This window comes from Cygnus atratus, chromosome 6 (genome assembly GCF_013377495.2).
Source record: "Cygnus atratus isolate AKBS03 ecotype Queensland, Australia chromosome 6, CAtr_DNAZoo_HiC_assembly, whole genome shotgun sequence".
NCBI classification, from domain to species: Eukaryota; Metazoa; Chordata; class Aves; order Anseriformes; family Anatidae; genus Cygnus; species Cygnus atratus.
Window position 1 is genome coordinate 749764 of NC_066367.1, and position 25443 is coordinate 775206.

The window sequence follows — 25443 nt, forward strand, 5'->3', positions numbered from 1 at the left end:
AAAAATAAGTAAGCATCTTGGAGTGGGGGGTTGAATGCAAACTAATCATCCTTAAGGAAGATGTGCTGATTTTGTAGAAACTGTTGAGCATGTTCAGTTTAACCCTGGTTTGGGTGCACTTCACCACTATACATGATGAGAATGTATACATGTAAAGAACTGTTTTCACTGAAAGCAAGCATATCCTGCCAATCTGAATTTGATGATGAATTTTTATATGCGAAATTCATTGTTGTATAACTCTTTTTTTTTTTTTAGTTACCTTTCTGTGGAAAAAAAAGAACTATTTTAGCATCTAAGTAGTGTACCCACTTTATGCATTTATATTTACAAGAAAAGATTAGTTTATTCCTGCTACAACAAAAAACAACAAAACAAACAACAAAACAGAAAGAAATGGAGGGCTTAGATGCAGTCCGGTGAAAATAAAAATCCAATCTCTGTCAAATCGCTCACTCCAGCTCTTTTCTCTATCAAAATAACAATTTTTTTCCCATGTTCACCACAGCTTTAAAATAAGAGAAAATTTGCTTTCCTTTTTAAGAGCTAAGCATTGTTAGAAAACCATACTCTAAAAGTATAAAGCAGCCCATCCTTGCCTTATTTTCCTGGAGAATCCAGTGGAATATTGTGAGATTTTTAATCACCAGAAGCGACACAGAAACCTTTGTGTACCCAGTACTTCTCCTGCGCCCACTGGATAAAATTTCCCCAGTCCTCTGAGGGCCAGCACTAGTCAGCACAGGTGCTGTTTTGACAACTTGGACACCTCTGCAAATGAGGCTGCTTCCCAGCTCCTGGGCAGGCAACATGGCTACTGTGCTTCCCCATATGCCCAGTATTAGTCCTGATGAGACAAATACCCTGTTCATGCACAGCGCAGCGATTCCCTGAAGCATTGCCATCCAAGGAGGGTATGTTGTATACCCCCAGAGAACAGTGCTTTGGAGGTAACGGTGGTTACTGGTGAGGAGGAACTGTACTGGCCTTCCAAGAATTATGTTACAGTGCTGGAGAAGTTGATTTAATGGCATTTGGAAGCATGGTTTCCATAGATACCAATCTCTTGACGCAATACTTCTGGGAATGATTTTTCAGTGTGCTGGGTAGCGTATCAGTAAGTGCTAGGGCAGCCATAGAGGTAGGTGCATGAGCACGTGGCATAACCCAGCTCAACTCTCCACCACTCAGAGCCAGCCCCGAAGCCCCCTCATGGGTTCTCCCCAGGCACAGGCGGACACTGTCCAGTACCAGCGTGGAAGTGAGAGTGGCAGATTGGTGCAGCAAGTGATGCAAGCGCTTTGGGGAGGGGGTTCTGAGCTTTTAAAGGTTAATGCATACACGTAGCCAGCTGGGATTTCAGCACTCTGGCATTGTGATTACAAAAACTTTTTTTTTTTTTTCCCGTTTCTTTTCTTTCAACATTTGCAATGAGACATTTCAATAATCGCAAACTTCTAGTTAATATCAAGACCAGTTTTGAGTCTAGGCCTATAGCATCAAGCACGCTATTGTGGTAGCTGTGATACTTTCCTACCTATTTTGGTGATTAAATAAGAAATGGCCCAGGTTTCAGGGCGTGTGGGGCAGGCTGGTTTCTGACTTCTGGCTGCAGAGCTAGCAGCGCAGGGGACCCATGCAGGATGAAGCTGTATTTTAAAACTTTATTTTACATGCTAATTTTGTTCTTCTCAGAATCTCAGACCTCCATAGCGACCTTTGGGGCAGTGGTGACCTCAGCTGCTGCGCTAGCCAAAGGCTCCATCAACTGGGAAGACTATTTTTTTTAATACTGTTCAAAGCCCTGCAATGCCTTCGGTAAAATTAAGCTCCAGTAAATGAATCCTGACAGATTTGGATAGTCCTCTTCCTTCCCATGATCTCTTTGTTGTTTTCGTATGTTTCCCACAATTGCCCTCTCTCTTATCTATCTGTGAAGATCCAGTTCGGTCCGTCCATTGGGCTGTATCCGCTCAGGGCCTGTGGCCGAGTCGGGCCCTGGCCTCCTGTGGTGCCGGGGGTGCAGAAGGCTCCAGCCTGCCCCAGCTGTCCCTAGCAGAGGCAGAACAGTCTTGGTCCCTTTCTGCGTGGGTCCTGTGCTGCCAGCACTGCTGTCTCAAAACAAGCAGGGAATCAGCTAGGGCAGGCTCAAGGCAGAAGGGGGGGCACTTGCAGAGCCAGGGGCACATGTTCAGTTGGGCGCTGCGCAACGTAGCGCTACGTGGTTGTGCTCAGTGAGCTGCTGCATCCTGTGCTGGCTGCTCCTGACCCCCTTCAGACTGGCTTCGGCAAGAGAGGAGATAAAGGTTGACGAAGGCTTGATCTGGAAGCAGTAGGAAGAGTGATTAGTCTAGATTGTTGTCTTGATTGGATTTTGGCTCCATTATTAACGTGGGCCTTGGTGCAGAAAAGACGTTGGGGATAGGAAGATTTGGAGGAGAGCAAAATAAAAGAAGTTCAGAAGGCTTGGTTTTGCCTAGTTAACCTTCTCATTAACAAATAGGCATTTGGGCTTGTCTGCCTAGTTAAAAATTAATGTTAGATGTACTCTAGCAGCCTTCAACTCTGGTGCAAAAACAGGAGCCAGCTGAAAAGATCTATAATCGGGCCAACTATCTGAACATCACCAGAGTTTATGGGAGATTTGGATATGTCTGGATGTACGAGCTTGGCAACTTAGCTTGGTTTGTTTCCTAAGACCTTTATGTCTCAGGAGAAAACAGGGATTTTATGTCAGTAACCTATATATTTCCCTTAAAAGATGTAGGAGTTCAGGGATCAGCCCCAGCATCCCTTCTCTTTGACCTCAGGAAAGCAAATGAGATCTGTCACTCCAAGGGGCTGCTGGTGCGAGTGTTCAGCAAGCATCGTGCTGCCCTCACTCCCTTGCCTGCCTCCATCATCTGAGGATGGCCATGGTGAAGGGGCTTTAAAATAAACATCTTGTAGGATCCTGCAGAATTGTACTGATAGCAGCCTTGTAGGGGTAGTCCAGCCTGGGGAAAGTACTGGCAGCATCCTTTATTGTCCTTCATTTGTCACAGAAGCTGATGGGAAATCATTCAATTAAAAGGAGTGCAGTGGAATACACAAAATCTCAATATGAGTTTAGGAGAATGAGAGCAGCATGTCAAAGGCATGCCAAAGCCCAGCTTTATGAAATGATTTTTTTTTCATTTCCACTGATTTCCTAGGTGAAATTAGGTGACTTTCTGGCCAGCATAATGATGATAAGGCTGGGAAACCATACATACTCAAATGACATACATATAGTTTTAATAAAGGATGAGGGAGACTTGAGGGAGTGCATTAAATTGAGTAATAATTTATTATTTAGAGACAGAGACCTCTACCCATTTACTCATTTTTTCTGGGAGAATTGGCTCTTCCTCCAAGGTGTAGGCCACTTTTAGAGAGAGGGGAAGAAGGTAGAGGCTGGTGTCTGTGCTGTAGCAGCTAGCTGGCAGAGCAAAAACTTCAGCAACTGCCTGCAGCCAAGCACCCCAGCTACCTATCGTGTTGTTGAGCTGTTCAATAAACATGCTGGGAGAGGGAGAGGGGGAGAGTTGACAGGGCCTTGCATGTCCTATAGGAATGCACTGCAATTATTTCCAATCACAATTAACCTGATTAGAATAACGGACAGGAAGTGTCCCTCTGTAACTAATGCAGTTTGGCATCAGCTGACTGAAATCCTTTGATAATTTCTGCACAGATGGCTGGGCTGAAAGCAGCACTTTTTAAATTATTATTTTCATGGTCTCTTGGTAGGCCAAAACCTCGACACCAACAACAGACCTCCCCATTAAGGCGGACGGCGCCAACGTCAACATCACAGCTGCCATTTATGACGAGATCCAACAGGAGATGAAAAGGGCCAAGGTATCTCAAGCTCTGTTTGCCAAAGTGGCTGCCAATAAAAGTCAGGTGAGTGGTAGAGGGGATTTCGTTGTTGTGGGGCTTTTGGGGGTTTTGTTTTTAAAGCAAACTTTGGGGTTGAAACTAGACCCATATCCTCCTCCCACCAGTAAAAATACATCTGTTCATACAATAATAATAATCTTCATCTCTGGGGAACCTGTCTTTTTTTGGCGTTTGCCTGCCTAAGTGGTTTCCTTTTCCCTTTTAAAATAGGCTGGGAAAAGGACCAGCTTACAGCCAGGCTTTTTCCCTCCTTTTGTAGAAACGCATATGTCTTTTCCCTCTTGTGGTATATAACTTACACCTCTATTAGTGGGACAAGGACCTTCCAAAATAACGGTATCCTTCTCATTTGACAGGTAAAGAAACTGTTTTCTTAAGTAATTAACTGAAGGAAGGCAGTGGGAAACTGCATATTAGGCAGGTGTTTCCTTTTTTTTTTCCCCTCTTGTTGTATGTGCTGCATACGGTATCGCCATGTGAATAGTTCACATCAGATACAATTGTTTTTACAAAAAAGGATGAGAGGGCACTGCAGTGTATTCTCCTAGATTAAGTTTCACTTTGGGTGTAAAAAATACATGTGGGTAAACCTACTCTGGGGTGAAATTGTTGAAGAGAATCCATTAATTTAAAAATTTCATCCAACTGTTTAAAAAAATATAATATACAATAGGGGATTATGTAGAAAGGAGGACAGACTTTTTATAGGAAGGGCAGCAAATGGATTGGAGACCATTGGAAGGAATTGTTTACTCTGTGTGAAAAGAGCTGTTTATGATCCTGGATAAAATTACTCAGTTGTGCTAGGAGAGGGCATCAATATGCACACAAAAATGCACAAATGTGTCTGTGAGAGGATAGAAATATCCAGATGCATGCGCTCTGCTAAATACATTTTTTCCCTCTGTGCAGGAAAACAATATTGTAGTGATTGAAGTTGATATAAAATAAGAAGTTGAAAGGCATATAAGCAAAGCATCAAAGGCTACCAAAGCACAGGGAAGAGCCTTGTCCTTGTTACAGGTATTTGCACCCTGGCACATGGAGGTCTGATCCATTTTTCCTTCCTCATTTAATCTTTTTTTTTTTTTTTTTTCCCTCTTGCTTTCTCTTGTCAGGGTACAGGGATTACAGTCCACAACCCCTCTGCCCCCCAACAAAATCCAGGCACAGTATTAAATACATAAAAGGAAAATACCATGGAACCCTCTTTAACTGTTAAATGCATAAAAATCTCATGTACCACATGGCAAAATATAATGAGAACTGGAGCTGTTAAACGAATAAAGCTGTTAAAAGCATAATGCCACTTGGCACAACTACTGTGCATTTAACGGTTTTCCACTGTGTAATAAATGACATATGTGGTAAACGTGCAGTAAATATAAAAACTGCACAATTGATTTTGCAAACGTGCCCCTTATTCTTTACTCCATGCAGATATCAAAGTTCCACCCAGAATCCAGACTGGACAGCTTTTAATAAGGAGTGTGTAACACAGACTGAATGCCAGCTTCTCTGAGGTTTGGCTTAAAATTGCCTGCAAACTTCCTGTCATTATACCCAGAGGCTTCTTGAAATAGAGTGGGACTGAACCACCCAACAATAATTTGGGTGGCTCACCGGCTTCAGTCTGTGCCAGCTTGAGTGAGCTTCTCTGGCAGCGTTGCACACCAGCACCAAAACAAAAATAAGCACCATAGTCTTTCACGTGAAAAAAGAACAGGGCAGATTTTGAAAGCCAGATGCAGAAGGTTAAGAACAGGATCCACAAATGTTATTGTTTAAAGCAAAGTCACTGCCCATAAAGGTTTTGTTTCTTCAGCAGAGGCGAATGAAGAAGCGTTTCTCAGGCTAATGTTTCCTTTGTTTCACAGCCCTGCCAAAGCAATACTGGCTCCCTGGGATGACCCAGCATTTGCCATGGTGAGATGTCATAGCTCTCTGCTGGAGCATGAAAGTGGTTTGTGAGGGCACTGGAAGGCAGGGACAGAGAAGCTGTAGTCACAAACCATAGCAATACACTGTCTCCCCTGCCCAAAGCCCACCTGCGCGCCCACCCCCCAGCCTGGTTGGGTGTGCCTGTGGTATCCCACAGCTGGCTGGAGTGCCCCATGGCCGGGGGAATGCCAAAAGTAAAGACACAGTTGATCGCAGAGGGGTGCGTGGTGGCACAGTGGGGTGGTCAGTGTCACCTTAGGTCTAGCTTGCCTAAAAATTAACAGTGGGGCTTTCCCATTGCTTCGTACAGGCCTGTTGTGCCAGTTGCAGGCTCTTCTGGTTTCAGCAGCTGAGTTATGCGGTGGGAAGTGCTCATTGAAAACTGCCCGTGTTTACAGAAGAAAGAGAGTTTGAAAGAGGGGAAAAAAGAGCTACTCTGAGGGTTTGCTTGGACTTTCCTCCAAGGTTCGTTCACTTGCTGTTCTCCGCAGGCCTGGCTTGCATTGCATTGGCTTCTTCTATTATTCCCTCACCCCAGACTACTGAGAGGCTTCCAGTTTGCTAACAAGGCATGTGTTATGTTGGGCGCTGCTGTTCTGTCAACAGCAATCCACGGTGCTGTGCAATCTTCACAGTTTTAGCAGCCAGTGAATCTCCGACAGGGCTGTTTTGACATTTTATATGCAGGGCTGTATGTCATGTACCCGAGAGAGCATCCAGAGCCAATGGAGGCCTCATTTCATCTTCTGTCTTTGTACAGGAAGAGTGGTACCCACTGAGAACAGTTATTGCAAGTGGCATCATCTACTAGTGGAGTTAATTGACCTCTAATTTAAAAAGTAGCCATCTTTAGTCTTACGTCATGGCAGATTATCAGTTCAGCAAGTAAAGGGAAGGGCAGCTGGTAGAAACTGAGAATACAAATTGTGGAGCTCACAGGGCAACATAAATGCAAGGAACAGGACCTCACAGAAGTACTGCGGTAGTATGGATTCATAAAGATCTCAAGCCATTTATTTTAGACATTGACTTGTCACATTTCCATTAATACACATTTTATTCCTTGCAACATATCTAGATATTTTTGTCTTGTTTGTGAAGTGCTATGCATTCCTTTGTCCTTCTGAAGGCAGCAGGAGCTGAGGTGCTCAGTGCCCTCCAAACTCGGCCTCCAAAAGTGTCATCCTATTTTAGTTGCCAGCTGTTAGTGATGTACCCCCTGGACAGCGTATTTCTCTGGGGATGCTGCCTGCTAGTGCGTTTTGTCCTTTAAATGACTAAATCTGAGACTTGTTTTATCACATTGGGAGTGTTTCTGAATGTGGCAGGAATACCAGGATTTAGCCTCCAATCTGCACTTCAGAATCTCCTGGTTATATTTAATTCACGGGGAGTTTCCAGCATGCCTTTTCAAAGAGGTTTGGGTGGCCTGCATGTCTCCAGAATGGAGCAGTGGGACAGGTAGAGACTTTGACCTAGCAATGCTGCAGGTTTGAACTGTCAGGAAAGCTGGTTTCCATGTCCAGTTCTGCAGCTTCTCTACAGGTCCACTTTGGGGAAAACCTTTTCCCCCAAGACCTTGTGCCAGTGCTTCTGTGCAGCACTGTCACTCCTCTGACCTCTGCTAGTGGGAGTCCTAGCAGTGGCTGTGTTGTGCTCAGAAGACGTTTTTTTCTTAGGCTATGTGAAACAAGTTCAGGAATATAGTTCTGTTCATAATAAACAGTCACTATCAAAATAAATAGTGGGCATAGGTAACTGGACCGCTTGCTGACAGTCTGAGGGAGAGCAAAAATTGTATGAACATAGGAGGCCAAACTTCCCACAGTTCTCCCAGGGCAAGAGTTTTTCCTTAATCAGGCTGGAGCAGCCTGAAGAAGAGAGGCTCAGGCTGCTGGGCATCTGCCCCAGGCTAGGGTAGATGGGAGGGTTTGACCTCCAGCATCACCAGTCCAGTGAAAACAAAAAGCAAACCCTTGAAACACAAATTCTTCCCCAAGGGACTGGAATTTTTTTCAGTTACAGCACAGTAAAGCAAGAGAGAACTCTCTCTGAACAACATTTGAAAGAACATTAAGCTGGCAAAGCTCAGTCTCTGGGTCATGTCTTTGCCTCGTTTAAAAATGAACAAACAAAGGAAACAAGCAAAGGGTGAGGGTTAGGGCAGGAAAGCCCTTCAGTTGAGTCCCTTCACATTCAGAGAAGTGCAGGGCTGTGGATAGAAATCATTGTGTCAATTTCCCTGACTTTTCCTTATGCGATCCCTGCCACATCGCAAGGATTGTCTGGGAGCCTGCTCTCTGACCAAGGACAGGTGTTAGCTCCGCATTGGGAGCCCACTTTACATGGTTGTCAGTGCCATGGCCATTGTCACACTGCCCCTGCTCCGAGAAGAAAGCAGAGGTACTGTGAGAGGGATGAGCAGTCACCCTCAGGCAGGTTTTGTCCTTCACTGTCTTTCCTTCACAATTTATGTTCCCTTATTTCTTATGATGGGATACCTTCTCTCCCCTTTTAGCTTAGAATAGGTATTTTCTGTGCCCTTAAACTAATTAGATTCCAGTGATGAGGAACAACAGCTAGAGAACACAGCTGGTTGTGAAGGTGCATAGTGCATATAATGTACGTATATATGGCCTTTCTTCCTGCTGTAGCATCTCAGTGCCTTTATGGTGCTTGTGAATCTCTACAGCTGGAGGTTATCTGTTGTACTGATATTTTGTTCTTCTTACATATGCAGGAAATATAGAAAGACATTTCTCTCCTTAACTAAGCTTAAAATTTCTCTTAAGTACCTTTGACATTAGCTGACCTGCATCTGCAGCAGCACCTCTCTCAGCAAATGAGTGAGGCAGGGGCAGCTGTGGAGCTGGGGTTTTGCTCAGGAAGTCTTTGGCAGACTTGGGTGCTGGTGGCAGGCTGCTTGCCTGAACCATGAGCCTGCACTGCCTCTCCAGCGTGGAGGGGAGCTGGTTTGAATTTGGCATGCAGGAAACATTCTCAGTGCACAGCATCCTTCCTTCTGAGGCTAAGAGATGTAAGCAGACTTGGTGTTTCCATCTAAGACGTGCCAGGATTCATGTACTTCATTCATTTTTTGTATTTTTTCGTGTTTTATAGGGCTATTGAGAAACTAGCCATAATGGAATTGGGGCTTTTGCCAGTGCTTTTGCATTTTGCCTTAAATTTTTGGAGGAGAAAAAGTGCTGACTGTTTCAGAAAACTCAGGCTATCAAGCGATTAACCTTGAACTGTACCAAAATACTCCCAGTAAAGCTTCTCAGGTTTAGTCCCCCTCCCCTGGCCCTCATCAAGAATTCATTGAAGCCATGACAGAACTCTCCATTACAGTTAGTTTTTTATCCATTTCAGTTTTCTTGATTGGGTTATCTTGAATCATTAGGGGGTTTATTTATTTTAATAGACACTTATTGGATTCATGGAAAGAGAGTTTGGCGACTAAGGAACAAGAGATGAATATTATCTGGCTCATTTCGCACTGCAGAGTCCCAAACTGATCAGAAGGAAGAGAGGCTGGGAAAGTTTGAGAGGACTCCCTGTGATCCCATGTAGAAGGGGAGCTTTCTCTGGGTAGCACATCATTTGTTTCCTGGTCTTTCAAGACTTGTGTCAATCATTGCTGCTTTTTTTCCTTTTGTCACATATGTTGACATTTTCTGCACTGATGGTGTGGGTGAGGAAATGGCCTTTTACATTTATTTTTGAGATTTATTCCTGAATCACTCTTACTAAAAACTCTTTATTTGCCTATTCATGCTTTCGCTGGAGACCCTAGAAAATGTCAGCACTGAAAGCTAACTGTATTATTATTATTAATTTCAATGCAGGGAAGCACAAGGTAAGTTCAGTTACAGTTTTAACCAGGCTGGAAGTGTCTTGCAGTCCAGGTCAAGGAGACGAGCTGCTTGTGGGTAAGCCACCACAGACACCCAGCTGCTTCTTTCTGCAGTGGCTTTTGGTAGAGATGCTGCTAGAAGCCTGAGTACTGACCTGTAGCCCCAGCATAACTTAGCCCAAACTTTTCCCACATGCTTTCTTGTCCTTTGATCAGAAATGTGGTCCTTGGTTGATTCTGAGTTGAATCAAGGAAACAGCTAGGGAAGTTAGGATATTTGTGCCTACCTTCTTTGAACACTGGAAAACCTGACCTTGATGCAGCCTGGTAGCTCTGGCTGCTGGAGCAGCCTCCCCTGCTCTAGGGTAAGCTGAGCAAAAGTGAAAGGGTCAAGCTGCTAAAAAGGGCTCAGGGATAAGTGACAGAGAATATGTCTGTGATTGCTGCACCAGCTAACTGTCCCTCAAGGGGGTTTGAGTGTGCCAAGGCTAATGCCTTGGTGTAGTAAGCACACTGTTTCTTTAACAGCATAAAAGCACAATGGGAATGGCTGGCTTCCTGCAGATTTTTGTTGTTGTTTGCTTAGCTATGTGAAAATGTATTTGATTAGGAGACAGAGAGAGAGGTTAAAAATAGGACATTAATATGATATTATTTGTTTTATCAAATAAAATGCTTAGAAAATGTTTATCTTGTCTCATGAGAACAACAAAAATAGAGGCCAGCACTTCTCTGCAGTTCTCTTTAACGATCTAAATTGGGCTGGATTCTTGATGCCTCCACAAGTTTTGGGGTGAAATGAAGGAAGTTCTGAGCAGAATTCCTTGTAACCACAAGTACTGGGTGTGCCTGACTGTAGAGCCAAAAGCGTCCTTTAATTGTACTGTTTTTCCTCTTCTTATTTGTAATGGAAGACATTCCCATTTAAGAACCTTAGAAGCCGACATTAAGGGCCAGGTTCTGCCACCCATATTCAGGCTGACATCTGAAACTCTCCTGGTAACTCTGTGGCATTCGAGGGGGCTGGTTGTGCTGTGGAGTGAGGCTTGCGATGTGCAGGTGAGGCAGGATCAGAAACACAGTGTATCACGGCTCTGGGGAAGGATGTGTTATTTGTTAGATTTTTAGAATATGTTCACAGAAGTTGGATTTACTTGTAATGAAATGAGTTCAGATGTTGCGGATGAGTGAGGGAAAAGGTGGCGAGATACCGTGTCATTCTTCACTTTTCCTTCTTTGTACCAATAAATGCAGCTATAGATGAAAATTCACTGTGAATGGCTGTAGCTCCAAGAATTTCTGTATGTTAGCATTTCTTAAACGAAATAATTCTCCTGGAAAGCTCTGTGTAACATACACAGACCCAAAGAAATAAATAAAAGAAAAAAAAATGCAACCAAAAAATCCCAAGTTGATTTTTTTAACAGAAAAAGGAGATTTGCATATTAATAATTCATGAGTTCTCATTGAACATGCACGAAGAAACGGTGCTATTCAATAGAGAATACTGTCATCTGTCACTGTTTTATTTGACATTTACACTTTTTTTTTTGCCTGGTACTGTAAAACTTTCTTGGATGGCGTGCTAAGATTATTTAAATAAATAAAAAAATCCAATGCAGACTTTTCATCTGTACATGGGGAAGACAGTTACTTGCAGTCATAAAGAATGTGTGAGTAAGCTGCAGTGCTGTGTTTTCTCGCACACTAGCCCTAGCTATTGCCTAATAAGTGGCCCCGTAGATGGGTAGATAAGGTCTTGAACGGATGGGTGAGAGAATGGATGCTCGAATAAATAAAGGGAAGGGTAGGAAAAGAGCAGTGAAAGGCCAGATTTGATGCAGATAAGCGTACACATGCACACGGTGGGCACGCATGTGTATGTGTGGGGGTGAGTGAATGATAGCTGTTGTGAAGAAAGCTGCCACAAATACATTGCCATTGCTGATTCAAAAATAAATATTTATAAATGGCATTGGGGGAGATCCAGTCACGCAAAATGTGAGAGGAGACAGGGCATTTAGCACAATGACAATTCAGAGTTAGATGCACCTTGCAATTTCTTGCTAATATTAGGCTCATGAAAATCTTTCTGCTCTGTAGGTTAGTTATTATTTATAAAAATCACAGAACCAGCTGATACATTCATAAGCTAATTATTGTAGCAGCTGGGTACACATGGTGCAATATGTCTGAGGCTGTGAAGTATCACAGATTTCTTGGGGCCTGCTGTGGTGGGGGTGTGCTGTTGAAGGCTAGATCCCTTAATCTGATCAGCCAAGCAAATACTTTGTGGGGAAACTGGATTAATATCTCTCTAAATACCATGGATGTGCTTCACCTTCAGAACCAGGCTCCTTTAAACGTGCCATTAGCTTATCTCCTTTGGGGAATTGAGAAGTTCTCAGGTGTCCTCAGGATGACAGGGTCTTTGCCTGGTGCTTCCCTGTGCCAGAAATTAATTTGGTTTGCTCATGTCTGCACACATGGTCACACTGCAGTCTAATCTTTTCCCTAATAGCTCCAAGGTCAGGACCTCGCATGTTGCCAGGCAAATTGAGCACTACCCTTCTTAAAGACTAATGGCAGCGAGTGCGTAGTCCATAATGAGGCCTGTAGTGTTTCTCTAAGTGATTGTAATGAGTGCTGATTATAACGGGACAGATAAATCAAAATGCAGCCGTCGCTGTTGGGCTAGCTGGGCCAGCTTTGGGAAGCAGAGGTGGCCCGGCCGAGCTGTTCCTGGGCTCTGCCAGATCCAGGTGCCCCTCAGCCCTCGGGAGAGACCCGGAGCCATCCTCCCGCAGGCCTGCCCTGCGCTGGGTGCTGCTCCACCAGATGCGGGGGTGTTGTTTTTATTTGCTGTTAAATGATTGGTCTCTGTGCTGCGGCATCCCTCAGGAGATGTTAAACATACCTGCTTGAAACATCTGAAAGGGTTTGGTTGGAGACTTCCTCAGATCACTGAAAAGCAGGGAGAAACAGGAGCTTATTTTTTCCACAGATGGTTTATTTTCCATCTCAAAAAATATTTCCTTTGTATGGAGAAACCCCTGCAAACATACAGTGGAGCTGGGAGATTTTTCTCATCTTTTCTCTAAAAGAAAGTTTTGGGGAATTTCCAAGTGGAGAAAGGGGATTGAGGAGAACTGAGGGCAAGGGTCAAACCGAATTAAGTTGCGGACATCATCTGGCTGAGAGATTACCCAAATACCAGTCAAAATACTTTGAAAAATATAGATTTTTTCCCTAAGTAAATGATTAGATATCTTGTTTTCATCCTTGCCCCCCACCCCATCCCCCCAGCCCTCCTAGTTTATTGCAAGAAAAGATCAGGTCTGCACAAATGTGGCCTCTCACTTGTAAAAACAAGGCAGTGTTGTGTTACAGATTAGTTTATAAATCCCTAGTGGCTTCACAGTTCAGTGCCTACAGCTGCTGCAGATGGGCCTGGGTTTTTGTCTCTTCGCTGTGTTGCAGCCGGCAGTTGAAGGAGAAAATGGAATGATCAGGTTATTAACATGTAGGCCGCGAGGAAGAGGCTGCACAATGAGAACAGCTGGTGTTGCTGTCTTGGCTGATGCAGCGGAGATAATCAAATCTTGCCTTTTTTGGGGGGCTGAAGGCAGAAGACACAGTGGAGAGTGAGACAAACAACAGCTTATGATATTATATATGGGGCTTATAGTGCATGTTAGAAGTTGTCAATGGCTTACAAGTTGTGATACAAAAAAGCAGTACCAAAAAAACACCGCATAAGCCTGTAATGAACCTGTCTGTTCAGATTGCTCTCATTGGTGTTTGGAAAAACATAGTATTGGCTACTTCTTGTACTGTACAATTTTAACATTGATCAAGTTATCTTTTAGGTATTGTAAGGTGCCTGTCAAAATGGTGTCAAAATGCTGAGTTGCAGCTCGAAAATGATGGGTTATAGAGCTACTAGGTAAAATATTTTGACAGGAGTCAGTAAGGCGCGTTGACAGCATCCTCAGCATTATCTTCTCATTTTCTGTCATTTGCATTGCATCTCCTTGCACACAGGCACAGGAGAGGGATTGCTGTCCCCAGCTCCAAGTGGCACCGGCTGCCAGCAGGCAGGATGGGCTGGCTGCTTCCCCCTCGCAGGTGCAGCAACAGCTCCTGTCCCTGGGTAACTGCTGGGGAGCCCAGGTCACCACCACTCATGCTCAACACATGTGGGGCTGTTCTCACCTTACTGCTACTGTCATTTTGCTCTCTGCCTGGCTTTGTTTTTAGGGTGGTTTCCTTTTCCTGAAGTGCTGGTGCTTCCTGCTGTGGTGATCTGAGCTCTCAGCCCCTCTGGAGAGTACAGTGTTAACTTTTTGATGGCATTCCAAACTAACTATAAAGCAATGTAGCAGGATTAAGCTCAATTATTAGGATTGGTAGCTGGCTTTAGAATTATCTCCACATAATGTCTCTCTTGATTTATATAGTAACTTCTGGAGGGCCCTGTTTGCTTCTTTCCTGTTAATACTAGAGGATTCCCTTCCTGTGAGGCTGAATCTTCTATATTAAGTGGCCATTATTTGATTATTTAAAGCTGTCAAGTTTTAGTGGGGTTCAGAGGTGGGGGAGTCGCATATAGCAACAGTGGATCAAAGGGCTTTACTTGATAATGTCTTCTTTCAAACACTTTCAGGGGTGGTTGAATTCCTGGTCCTGCAGCTGCAACCCTTTGCATGAGGATTGTTAGCCAAGTGTCAGGGGTTACATCTCCCATGCTCATGCTCAGATGATGACATAAAGGGACTCTGAAATGGAAGAAGTAGAGATGCACCTTTATTTCAACCCTGGGTTTTAAAGGAAAAAAAAAAACATATTTTAGCATTCTGTACGTGGGGTGATATTATGACAGCAGGCAAGATACTGTGCTTCCCAGTTCCTGTTAAACTCTGCTGGTTGTTTCTTTGAATGTTTCTTTACATTGTAGAAAGTTTAATATATCCTGCATTTGTTAAGACCAAAGGGCGGCTGAGGATAGGGGAGGTTTCTGTGTGAGATCTGAACAGTAAAACTTGCAGCACAGAGCTTTAAGCCTAGCTGACGTTCCACTCACATCTGGTTCCTCAGTGCTCAGTGAGTTAACTGTGCTGACCCTCCTGTTGCAGGGCTGGCTGTGTGAGCTACTTCGCTGGAAAGAAAACCCAAGTCCAGAAAACCGCACCCTCTGGGAGAACCTCTGCACCATTCGCCGCTTCTTGAACCTTCCTCAGCATGAGAGGGATGTGATCTATGAGGAGGAGTCCAGACATCACCACAGCGAGCGTATGCAGCATGTTGTCCAGCTCACTCCTGAGCCCGTGCAGGTCAGAGTGCTAACATCCTCTCAAGGAGTTTTTGTGGGGAACAGCTGTCAGGAGTAGAGAGAAGCAACTGTTTCCAGCTTCCCTCTGATATGTGGGTTGAGACACACTGATTTTCATCTGTCTGTAGAACTGCATGCAAGCCACAGTTCTCAAGTCCTGAGCTCACTGTGTATATTGCAGCACGTGTGTTGAGAGTGTGTGCACGGTCATGTTGGTGGCTCAAGAAAGGGTATGTGACAGTCTATGCCAGCAACAACGTTAAGGTTAGTGGTAGCGATATTTTGGAGCTCCCTTAGTGTCAGTAGTTGTGTTGTGGCTGAAACAATTTAGTTGCCTAAAGCTGCCAACATTTGGAGGAGTACAAATACGTTCCTCAGCAGTAGCATGAGAAGCGTTCAGTTAGGGAGAATAGGAGTGGGGTTTTGTCAGCTGTTCCTTCTCACAGAACATGAGCACCCCTGATGCCTGCTTTCTGACTGTGACCAACAGGCAACAGCAGCCATAGTTCCTCTATAGTTTCTGTATCAACCTTATGTACATCCCTAATAACTACTGAGGGATATCACAAAACTGAACATCTCATGGTGGTCAAGAGAGGCTCAGGAGTGGTCTGAAGTGAGAGCTGGACTTGGAAACTTAAGAGATCCTTTCTTCACTTTGCATTTTTTGTGATCCCATAATTTAAAACGTTTACTGGTTTCATGGTGGAAAGAGAGATTGTGAAGTGTTACTTGTACTTTGGTCATGGCACCAAACACTAGAGCAGCTCTTAGTCTGAAGTCTCTCTGTTAGGTGTTGTTTTAAAAATTAACTAAAATGAACAGTGGTATTCTACTGCAAAGATCTTCCAGCTGATGGCAAGTGTCATGAAGTCAGTGAGACCAGCATACAGTGGAGGAAGGGACCAAGCCAGTAGTGGGAGGAACCTTCCAGAGAGGTTGATGGTTGGGTGGGCTGGCTCTGGGAGCAGCATGGTGGCTACAAGTTATGAAAAAGCTTTTTATTCTTCTGCTTGTTTTATGTAGCTATTATTTAGGTCACCAGCGTTCTTTGGTGGTACTTCCAGAGAATGGGGCAGAAAGTAAAGGAGTGTTACGGAAGAGCACAGATTTGGCATTTCATACAGAAAGGCTACTGTAGAAGGAGGACAAAAGGTTGATAAATGACAACAGTGAGGATGTAGGGAGGATGGATGTGTGACAGTTCATGAAGCTCAAGAGAACTGTATGGGCAGAGGTTGGACAACTGAGAGGGGACATGTTTGTTCAATCCAAAAATCTGAGGCGACACCTTCTGTGGCACAACATCCTCTTGAATTGTCACTGTGCCTCAGTGCCACTTGCCTGATCCCATTGCATGGCCATTCTCAGTCATCCATACTGTGTTTCTCTCTGATAATCTCACAGTTTCTTCTCCCACCTTCACTCTCCCCATTGCTGTTTGATCACAGCTTGCACTGCTTTGTTACTCTTGCTGTGAACCTTGGCATTCAGCCTCTATTCTTTGTCTCTGCTCTTGTTCTGCTGCTGCTAGTACTGCTGCCAACAATCTAATCACCTTTTTCCAAAGGTGGTGGTGGTGGGGTTTCTGTCTTGTAGCCCTGCCCCTTCTGAAACACCTTTTTCTCACCCAGATTAATTATTGCCTAGTTCAGTCTCCTTTGTCTCTTCTGCTACTGACTTCCTCCTTGCTCTCCGTTCTGTCTTTGCCTGGAAGAAAAAAATGTGGTTCTTGGGGCTCAGATTCTCAGAGTGGTAAAATAGAGGAAGTGGTGTAAGTAATTAATGTTGCAAGTTTTGGCTTCTACGTTCCCAAAAGTTTGTGAGATCTTGGAGGCAAGGAGCTACAAAAGGGTAAAGGGCTGAGCTAACATGTGGGAAGATGAGTAGACTTGTGTAGATTTTGAACAAATTAACCCAGTTCTGGTGCCCACACCAAGTAGGAATATCCTCTAAGGGACAGTTTGAAGAAAAAGTTTCCTTGAGCTCTTGTTGGTGACCTTGATGATTAGCCTACTTTCCAAAGTCTTCTGCACATCACTTTTCTGTGCAGTGCAGGTCGGCTCTTCTGAGTGACACGTTACACTGCGTTGGAATGTGATGCATTTGTATTTGTCAGCAAGTTACAAAGCCATGGATTAATTATTTATTATAGTCAAAATATGAAAAATGAAGAAAAATAAATGGAACCAGCTGGCAACCTACATACAGTAAAACTCTAGAGACCCTGATATACGGTTGATACAGTAGGCTTGTGTTTTGGGGGTGCTGCATTTTAGAGCTATGTTTGCCCATCCAAAAACCCCAGTAGGCTTCTGCATGGCGTGCTACCAGTGCAAGACACAGGAGGCTTGCTGTCCACCTGCTCCCTACTGTCAAATGATACCCCGGACCAAGCAATTTTTGTGTAGTTTTCAGTCTCTGGGACTTGAATTGTTTCAGGCAGCAAGGTTTGTTTTTTGGCTTTGCTGCAAGGGTCACTATTAGGTAATTAGCCATGAAAAATCTATGACAGCAGCAAGAGACGTAAAACTGAGGTCCTCACACTTAGAGTCAGTGGAGATTTTGTTACACTTTGCATAAGGGTAGGGGTCTTGGGCTCAACTCCTGGCCAAACTCCAGGCTGAATAATTACATTCTGCCTGTCTAAAATTCCCTCTGTAGCGTCAAGTGGGAAAGCAACTCTCATTTCCTTCTCAAAGCAGTGGCGGGTGCAGAACGTCTGCCATGGTGCCTGGCTGCATTTTAGCAGGGGGTGGAAACATCCAAGAGCTGCAGTCACTGACCTACTTCACTTTGCAGACTTTGCTAGTGAAAAATGCACTGTAAATGAAGCCCTTACCTGCAGCCTTGATGTCAAGATGACAGTTCTTTGAAGAAGCCCTGAGTAGCACTGTAAATAACAGCAGGTGTAGTGCTGTACCACTGAAGCAGGCAGGAGTCTCTTACCTCTGCTTTCTCCCTCTGCCCACCTTCTTCTTTCTGTTCTGAAGGATTTGACATGTGTGCAGTAATTTGAGCCTGATGCTTGAATCTCCTGCTCCTCAAACTATGAGACTGGGAGAGCCTGAAATCAGGGTGCCCCATGCTGCTGCCAGAGCTCCCTGCCAAGCCAACTGAGCCCTCTCTAGGCTGGGAACATCCCTCTGTCAGGCTGAAGGACTTGGAAGAAACTCCCAGCTATCATCACAAGAGGCACAGCCAGGCTAAAGATATCAAGTAGATCAATTCCAGACTTTTCCAGATACAGGCTCTTGGAAATGGCAAATATTTTATTGTGATGAGCTTTGTGTAGTTCATGTGTTGATTTTGGGCTTGGGTATACCTTCAGTGAGGGAATCACCCCAAAGCCGGGTATGGTTTCTGTACTGTAGAGGCAAGGTGTGTGCAGTGGAGCAGTTATTGTACTACTGCAGAAGATCAGCTGGACTGAGTGTGGTTCCTGGTGTTTAAAGGATTGTTGTTTCTGTTGTGGCAGGTTCTTGCCCTCTGTTCTGTATTGCTTGCCCTGTTTAGTTTTAGGCTTGGTGCTTTACAAAAACCATTTTTTTTTGTCTTGCATTAGATTTTTCCTGTCAGCCACATATTAAGCCATTTAATTAAATATTTTCCTGTTTCTGAAATGAAAAATATCTATAGTGGAAGCTCAGTGCACAAGGAATTCTTCCCTGCACACTTGATTTATTTGTTATTGTGCTGAGGAGTCATAAAAGCTGAGCCCTGTGGAGCTCTGTGACATGGCTGTATTTGCTGGCAGCATCGGGTGTGACCATATGGATGTGCTGGGGCACGGATTTTCCTTCGCATGCCGGTTGCAAAGCATCCAGCCTACACCTACATGTTGCTGTGCACACAGGCGTAGCTCACTACAGCCATACGCTTGGCTTTTAAGGACATTCAGGTGTGCACTAAGTGGCTGTTTCTCTCTCCTGTTCTGTTCAATGTGTTGCAATCACCAAGTGCTGCTATGGGACTAAGGAGACCTGCGAGCTTGTGCCTAGCTGGATATCATGAGGAGTCCACCTTTGATGCCCAAGTCACGGGTTTCTAGAGGATGGGAGGGTATTCTGGAAAGCATTTTTATATTTTTGTCCTGTTCCCACCATCACATGTGGGATCCTGGCTGAAACTTCTATATGGCCTGGCTCTTCTTACACAGATCTGCTGGACAGACTGCGCGTAAAGCAGTTCCTTTGCAGCAAGCAGTCCTCACGCTTCTGTGTTTAGTTCCCTGCTCTGCAAAGGCAAGGGTTAGTTACACTGTCATACTTTCCATCCCTTGCTAAATCCCGTTGTTTCCAGGCTGTTCGCTGGCATTGGACCTTTCTGGTGTGTTAGCACTGCGAGGTGCCTACAGACCCCTTCCTGCTGCTAGCCAGGGATTTGGTGTTTGTTACAGACGTACTGGGACACAGTAAATCTAATTTCCCTCCCTTCTCCCAGTACTCGTCTGCTGTGTCCAAGTGACCACCCTGGATAATAACCATCTTGCCTGGCACTTTAATATAGTGCTAATTCATTGTTAATTGCTGGGACAGAGAAACCTGACTCAGTTGGGAAAATGATGAATCAAGCTGTTGTCTCTGGAGTGTTAAGGTGGATAAGCCAGTTCTCCGTAGTAATGAGCCCCCACTGTCGCAAAATACCTACTATTCGGAAAGCAGGGAAACCTTGCTTTTCATTTGCTGCATAAGCTGTCAGGTAGAAGCTCATAGGTACATATTGATTTAAAAGGAGTCACATGTTGACTTTAAAGAAACAGGAATGGTTTTCCCGTGCTTTCTGATACTCTGTTACTTTTGTCACTTTTTAAAAATGACATCCCCCCACCTTTTTTTTTTTTTTCTTCAGGAGCTTTGATTTAGACAAATCTGGCAATTTATAATAGTTCAGATCATAAATCATGAGGGAACATTAGTAAATAAAAGAAGGTATAGCAGAAAGCTGTAGGAAAGCTCTTTTGTATTGTATGTTCACTGCAAACATTGTGGTCTTTCTTTAAATATGCAGAAAATAACACACTGCAGAAGTAAATGAAAGACTAATTTTGTCATTTTGTGAGGGATGGAAGGGAACAAATATTTTAGAAATGATAATGAAATACAAAACAGTAGAACATAGTAGAACATAGACCATAAAAATGGGTCAAGGCAAGTGGCGATGGCAATCCAATGAAACTAATTTCATATTCTCTTTCTAGCAGTAATAAAGAAGGGAATGAACACCACAGTGGTGCTTCCTAATGAAATATCTTATTCTAAACAACATCTTAGAGTTCATGGGTCATAGAATATATAGCATGCAGATTGGGAAAACACAGAGGCTTAAAATTTATTTTCTTAAAAATAATATTAATTAATAATACTTGTGCAGTCATAGATGATGAATGAAACAAAGCTGTGTTATTCCACAGCGGAACATAGTGTGCTTAATAATCTATAGGATGATATACACAGTGATTTTTCACCATGTTTGTGTGTACTACAGCAGTAGATTTCACATACTGGAAGTCATGACTGGGTTGTCTGTGAAACTCAGGCAAAAACTATTTTCCCAAACCATGCTTAGCTCTCAGTTTGACTTGGTGCTTACTGTTATCTAGATCTTTTTTTTTGGGGGGGGACGTGGAGGGCGGCAGAGAGGGGGACAGACAGAGTGAGAGGGTCCTATGGTTCATTCTTAATGTCTGCAGTTTCTTACATTTGCTTGTTGGCCATTTCTCTGTGTCCAAAAGTCAGACCATAAATGATACCCACTGCTTTTTGTTTCCACCATCTCCTTTACTCCGTGGTTGGTGGTGATGTCTGCTCAGACCCAGTGATCGGGAACAGTAAGATAGGTTGTACCCAGCAAGCTCAGATGGACTTTTAGAGGTATTTGTATCACAGGTTTGTTCATTCCACTTGGAAAGTTCAGAGCTTTGTTTTAAGTGGGCTGCACCTGGACTATTTATTTTCTCTTTCGTTTAGAGGTAGAGGGGAAAATTTATGTCAGAACTAGATATGTCAATTTGGGGAGCGGAGAATACCTTCCTCAATTGTTATGTTTTCTGGAGCTCTGTTCTCTCTTTCTTATCAAAAGTAGACAATAACAGTCTATTTTGGTATCTCCTTTCAGTCTAATTGAAAAACCACTGAAACTGGAGTGACTCCCTGAAAGGCTGAGTAGATGCATTGGGCCATTTAGAAGATGTGGCCATATCCCAGCAGAAAGCAGTACGTGTAAACCTCTCCAATATCTGCTGTCTCTGGACTGCTCTCTTGTACTGCTCCAGTACCCACATCCTGGAGTCAGACATGCTGTGTTTGGTAACAAAAGCTGGAGCTTCATGCTCTGCTTTTCCATCCCAATGCACACTTGCTAGTTGCACCTTCTGGTGCCCACCATTTTCTTGACAGACTGCGGTAGTTCGGGAGCCTTGCACAAGTTTTGAGAAAGGCAACAAGAGCATGTATACGACAATGAGCCCCTTATATTAGACTCTGAGGTATTCAGTAGAGTTTCTTATGATTGATAGTTATTCCAATTGCAGTGGAAAGCCACCGAGCTTTGACTGCTATAGCCAAAACTACCTACTGCGCCTTTTCAGCTGTTTCTCTTTAGTGTGGATATCTAATGTGGCTGAAAAGTGCTGCTGATTTTTATTAACTTTAAGCTTGTGATTCCCCTTATAATGATAGTGAGGACTGCACTCAACTTAAAGCAATACTGCTTCTGCTCTGAAATTAATTTAGTTTATTATTCTATTTAATCCTAGAAATGGGAGATCAACCACATAGTTCTTTTTTGTTGTTGGTGGTGGTTTTTTTTTTTTTTATCTGAGGTGGCAATTTTTATTCTGCCGAAGTTGTCTCCTGCGTAGCAGTCATCAGTACATTAAAAGATTGTGCAGCTTTTGGTATTAGTTCAGACTCCTGGAGGTGTGAGGCCACCTCTGTGCCACCTGCTCCCAGACAGCTTTCGTTTGGTGCAGGATCAACTGAGAACAGGGACAGGAGTGAGGTGGGACTCGGGAGGGAGGGAGCTGTCTGCCTGGCTGGCATTTGTGCAGGGCTGCCCTGGAACAGCTCTGCTCCTGCTCCCCTAGCTCCTACAGAGGGTTGCTCAAGGCAGAAATCCATTTAAAATCTGAATGTGTGGATTTAGTACTGTGGAGACTTGGCAGGAATCAGCAGGGTGGTGGTTTGCATTGATGTTGCTCTGACAGGTCGTCTTTTTAGCAAATTACATCACTGTTGCTTTGGCCCCTGCTGTCTCACCCTTTTGCCTTTCACACACAATTTGATCAGATTTAGCCCTCGTTTCTTCCAGTGCTGGCCGTGTTATAAATGCTAAGCTGCCAGTGTTGTAAAGAGTCATGGTAGGATGAGGATGAGCAAACATCCAGAGCAAGATTACTAAATAAAGCTCTTTAAATTCACGTAACCTTTGAAGCTTGTGCTGGCTGGCAGCAGGCAAATCTTGAGGCTGGCTGAGCCTCCATTCCACTTATGTTGGAAAATTTTGCAGTTAAAAGCATTGCTCTTTTTCGTTTCATTTTTATGTTCCCTGAATGCTCTCTGTTCCTCACATTTGTATATAAATGGTAATATCAGGCTTTAGAGCTGTGTAAGTGTTTATAGGCTATTGGTTGTAGGTAGCATTTTATTCTCAGGCTCCATACAGAAATCTTAGAATAAAGTTAGAGCCCCAGATCATTGCAGCTGGCCTTTGTGTACAGATAGGCAATTATAAAAATTACATGGGGAGGGAAACAATATTGTACTGTGCTGTCACAGTACATTGCACTGTTTGTCCCCCAAAGATCTCAGAGAGCAAGCGAGCTGCTCTTCCTCCCATGTTGCACAGCATCCCCCGAGGAAACTGTGCAGCTTCTGGGCAGTGCTGGGAATTAGGCTATGACAGAGCAAGAAATAGATGCTTGGTCTTCCTGTCCTGGGCCAGTCTTTTCAGAAGTTCGTTGGTGCAGACGTTTTCCTCCCCTCCCCTCCCCTCCCCTCCCCTCCCCTCCCCTCCCCTCCCCTCCCCTCCCCTCCCCTCCCCTCCCCTCCCCTCCCTTCCCCCTTCCTTTATGGTTGGAAATACCCAGAGAGTGCTATATGTGCAGGAATATACTTTATTCAGAGATAGTTTGCTGTGTATGTATGTTGTTCCATGTTTGTATGGAGTTTTATAGGAATTACAGATTGAAACAGGAAATGTTTCTGTGTGTATGCACTATTCTCACACATCAAGTATCCAGAAGTACAGTAGCACATATTTTTTTCTCACAGTCATCTATGCTTACAGTGTTTCAAAGAATATTCCAAAATATCTTGGCACAGACAAAGTGAAGCTGTTTGCAAGATCCCTAGCTGTGGAACAACAAAGGCTACATTCTGAACACACATCACACATGACTTTAATAAAAGTCTTAAACAAAAATCAGATAATGTATTTAGAAAATTGAATTTCCCTATTTATGATGCTACTCACATGAAAGGAAGTAGGTGTTCCCTTATGCCTCCTTTCCAGTGTCTTTTTCTCCAGTTCTGCTCACTTCTTCATATTTTGAATTAGAACATAAAAAATGCATGCTTAAATACAAATAAATACATTTTAAAACCACTGACCAGTAATTTAGGATCAACTCAAATTGCAGTACCTAACTTCAAAAGGTCTTGGTGTCCAGAAACCAAGGAGTACAAGCACATATAAGGAGCCTCTCATGGAGCATTCAGAAGTTCAAAACATCTAAAATCATAAACCTCTTAGCAGTACATATGGCAAAAAGGATGTGGTAAATCACAGAACTTACCCTGGATAGTATAGACCCAGCCATCTCATTAACTTCATGTCAAAAAACATTCCTCGGTTTCCATTTCAGACCAATTTTAGTTTTATGCTATTTGTACTGTCATAGAGCAAAATAATGTTGACATCCTTGAAATTCCTGGTTGTTTTTTCTCAAATTTATGGTTTGGGTTATTCTTTAATTAGACCATGCCCATTTGATCCCAGGCACATGGACAGAGAGGACTATGAAGAGCCACCTTCTTTCCTGCCACAAATCCCATCACATGGGTGTTGAGGAAAGAAAGCACATTCTGCAAAAAAGCTTAATGCAGATCTGTAGTTTGTACAGGTTTTTAGCAGAATGATGTGGCTAAGTCTCTTGGTTAGGTTTGGAAAACCCTGGTCTCCTCAATCTTGCTTGCAAAAAGCTTGGCAACCCGGACTTCTTTTTACTTGTTGGGGTTTTGGTAATTTTTAGATTTGAAACGTGCAAGAGATTGCAGAAGTATACTACCACAGGATACAATAGGTTTGTGCCTGCGAGGAGGAATAGCTCACTCCTCTTCTGTGCTGTGCTGAGGAGAGCTGTGGTGGCAACTGCAAATCCATCCGGTTGTAGCAGAAAGAAAGGGACACGCTAAAATTCCAGGACTGAACAGGCCCCGTAAAAAGATCTGTCTGGACAACACTTCACTAGTTAAGTGCTAAGTTATTTTTATTATTTATTTCCTCATCTATTTTTTCCTCGTACTGAACAAGCAGGAAATATCTTTGTTCTTTCATTTTAGGAGTGAGATAAATGTATTCCCTGCAGTGTTTGAAATTTTAATAATCCATAATAAATAAAATCATATCTAATAGCATAACTGCTTTCAATTGGCGATGTGATCTGGATGCATTGCAATGGCAGAAACATAAATAGTTGCAGCCTCTGAAAGCCTACTTCCTATTTGCTAAATATACTTGGCTTGCTTTAAATTCCTTTGTGTGCAGTCATTAATACAATCCTCTTTGACAGCATTTAATTAAAGTGCTTTTCTCTATTAAATTCATTAAAACTTTTTTTTTTTAATATATATACAACTGTTTCCCAGACACTGAATGTTAAGGACCTGTAGGCCTCTCTTTAAATAACTTCTCTCTCCTTGTTGTAAATTGTTAATTAAATTTAACTTAGACTGTTTAAAGATGGCTTGGAAAAGAAAGCCAGATTTCAGGATATGGTCTCAATCATGTCTGATTTTTTTTAACACAGTTTTTTCCATGTAGTTATAGACTGCATGTTATATTGTTTATGAACGTTGCTCTACATTGAAGCTGGAACCAAGCAAAGAAATATCCTAAAAAGCTTCGTTCCCATCTCACTTCAAAAATTTGCATCTTTTTTTGTGCACTTTTGTAGCCTAAGAGTATGTGTGTGAAGGAGTAAGGAAGGAGGAGCTGTTTAGTATTAATAGATTATTGACAGTTTAATGTCTTGGCACCTAGACAGCCCATAAGGTATAATAAACAGGAAGCTGTCTGATGTGAGAGCAGTCAATAGTGTATTCAATCAGAACCTTTCAGTTAATTGCTGGTTGACCTCAGAGATTTCCTTTAAGTGAAACTGTCCTTT

At 43.3% G+C, this 25443-nt stretch overlaps 1 protein-coding gene across 1 annotated transcript in view; it reads left to right on the forward strand.

The window, feature by feature from the left end:
• SATB2 (SATB homeobox 2) overlaps nt 1–25443 on the forward strand; it is a 132039-nt gene that overhangs the window by 91074 nt on the left and 15522 nt on the right. Inside the window, 2 exon segments of the mRNA XM_035569741.2 lie at nt 3772–3927; nt 14857–15054. Of these exon segments, the coding sequence (XP_035425634.1) occupies nt 3772–3927; nt 14857–15054 (354 nt within the window).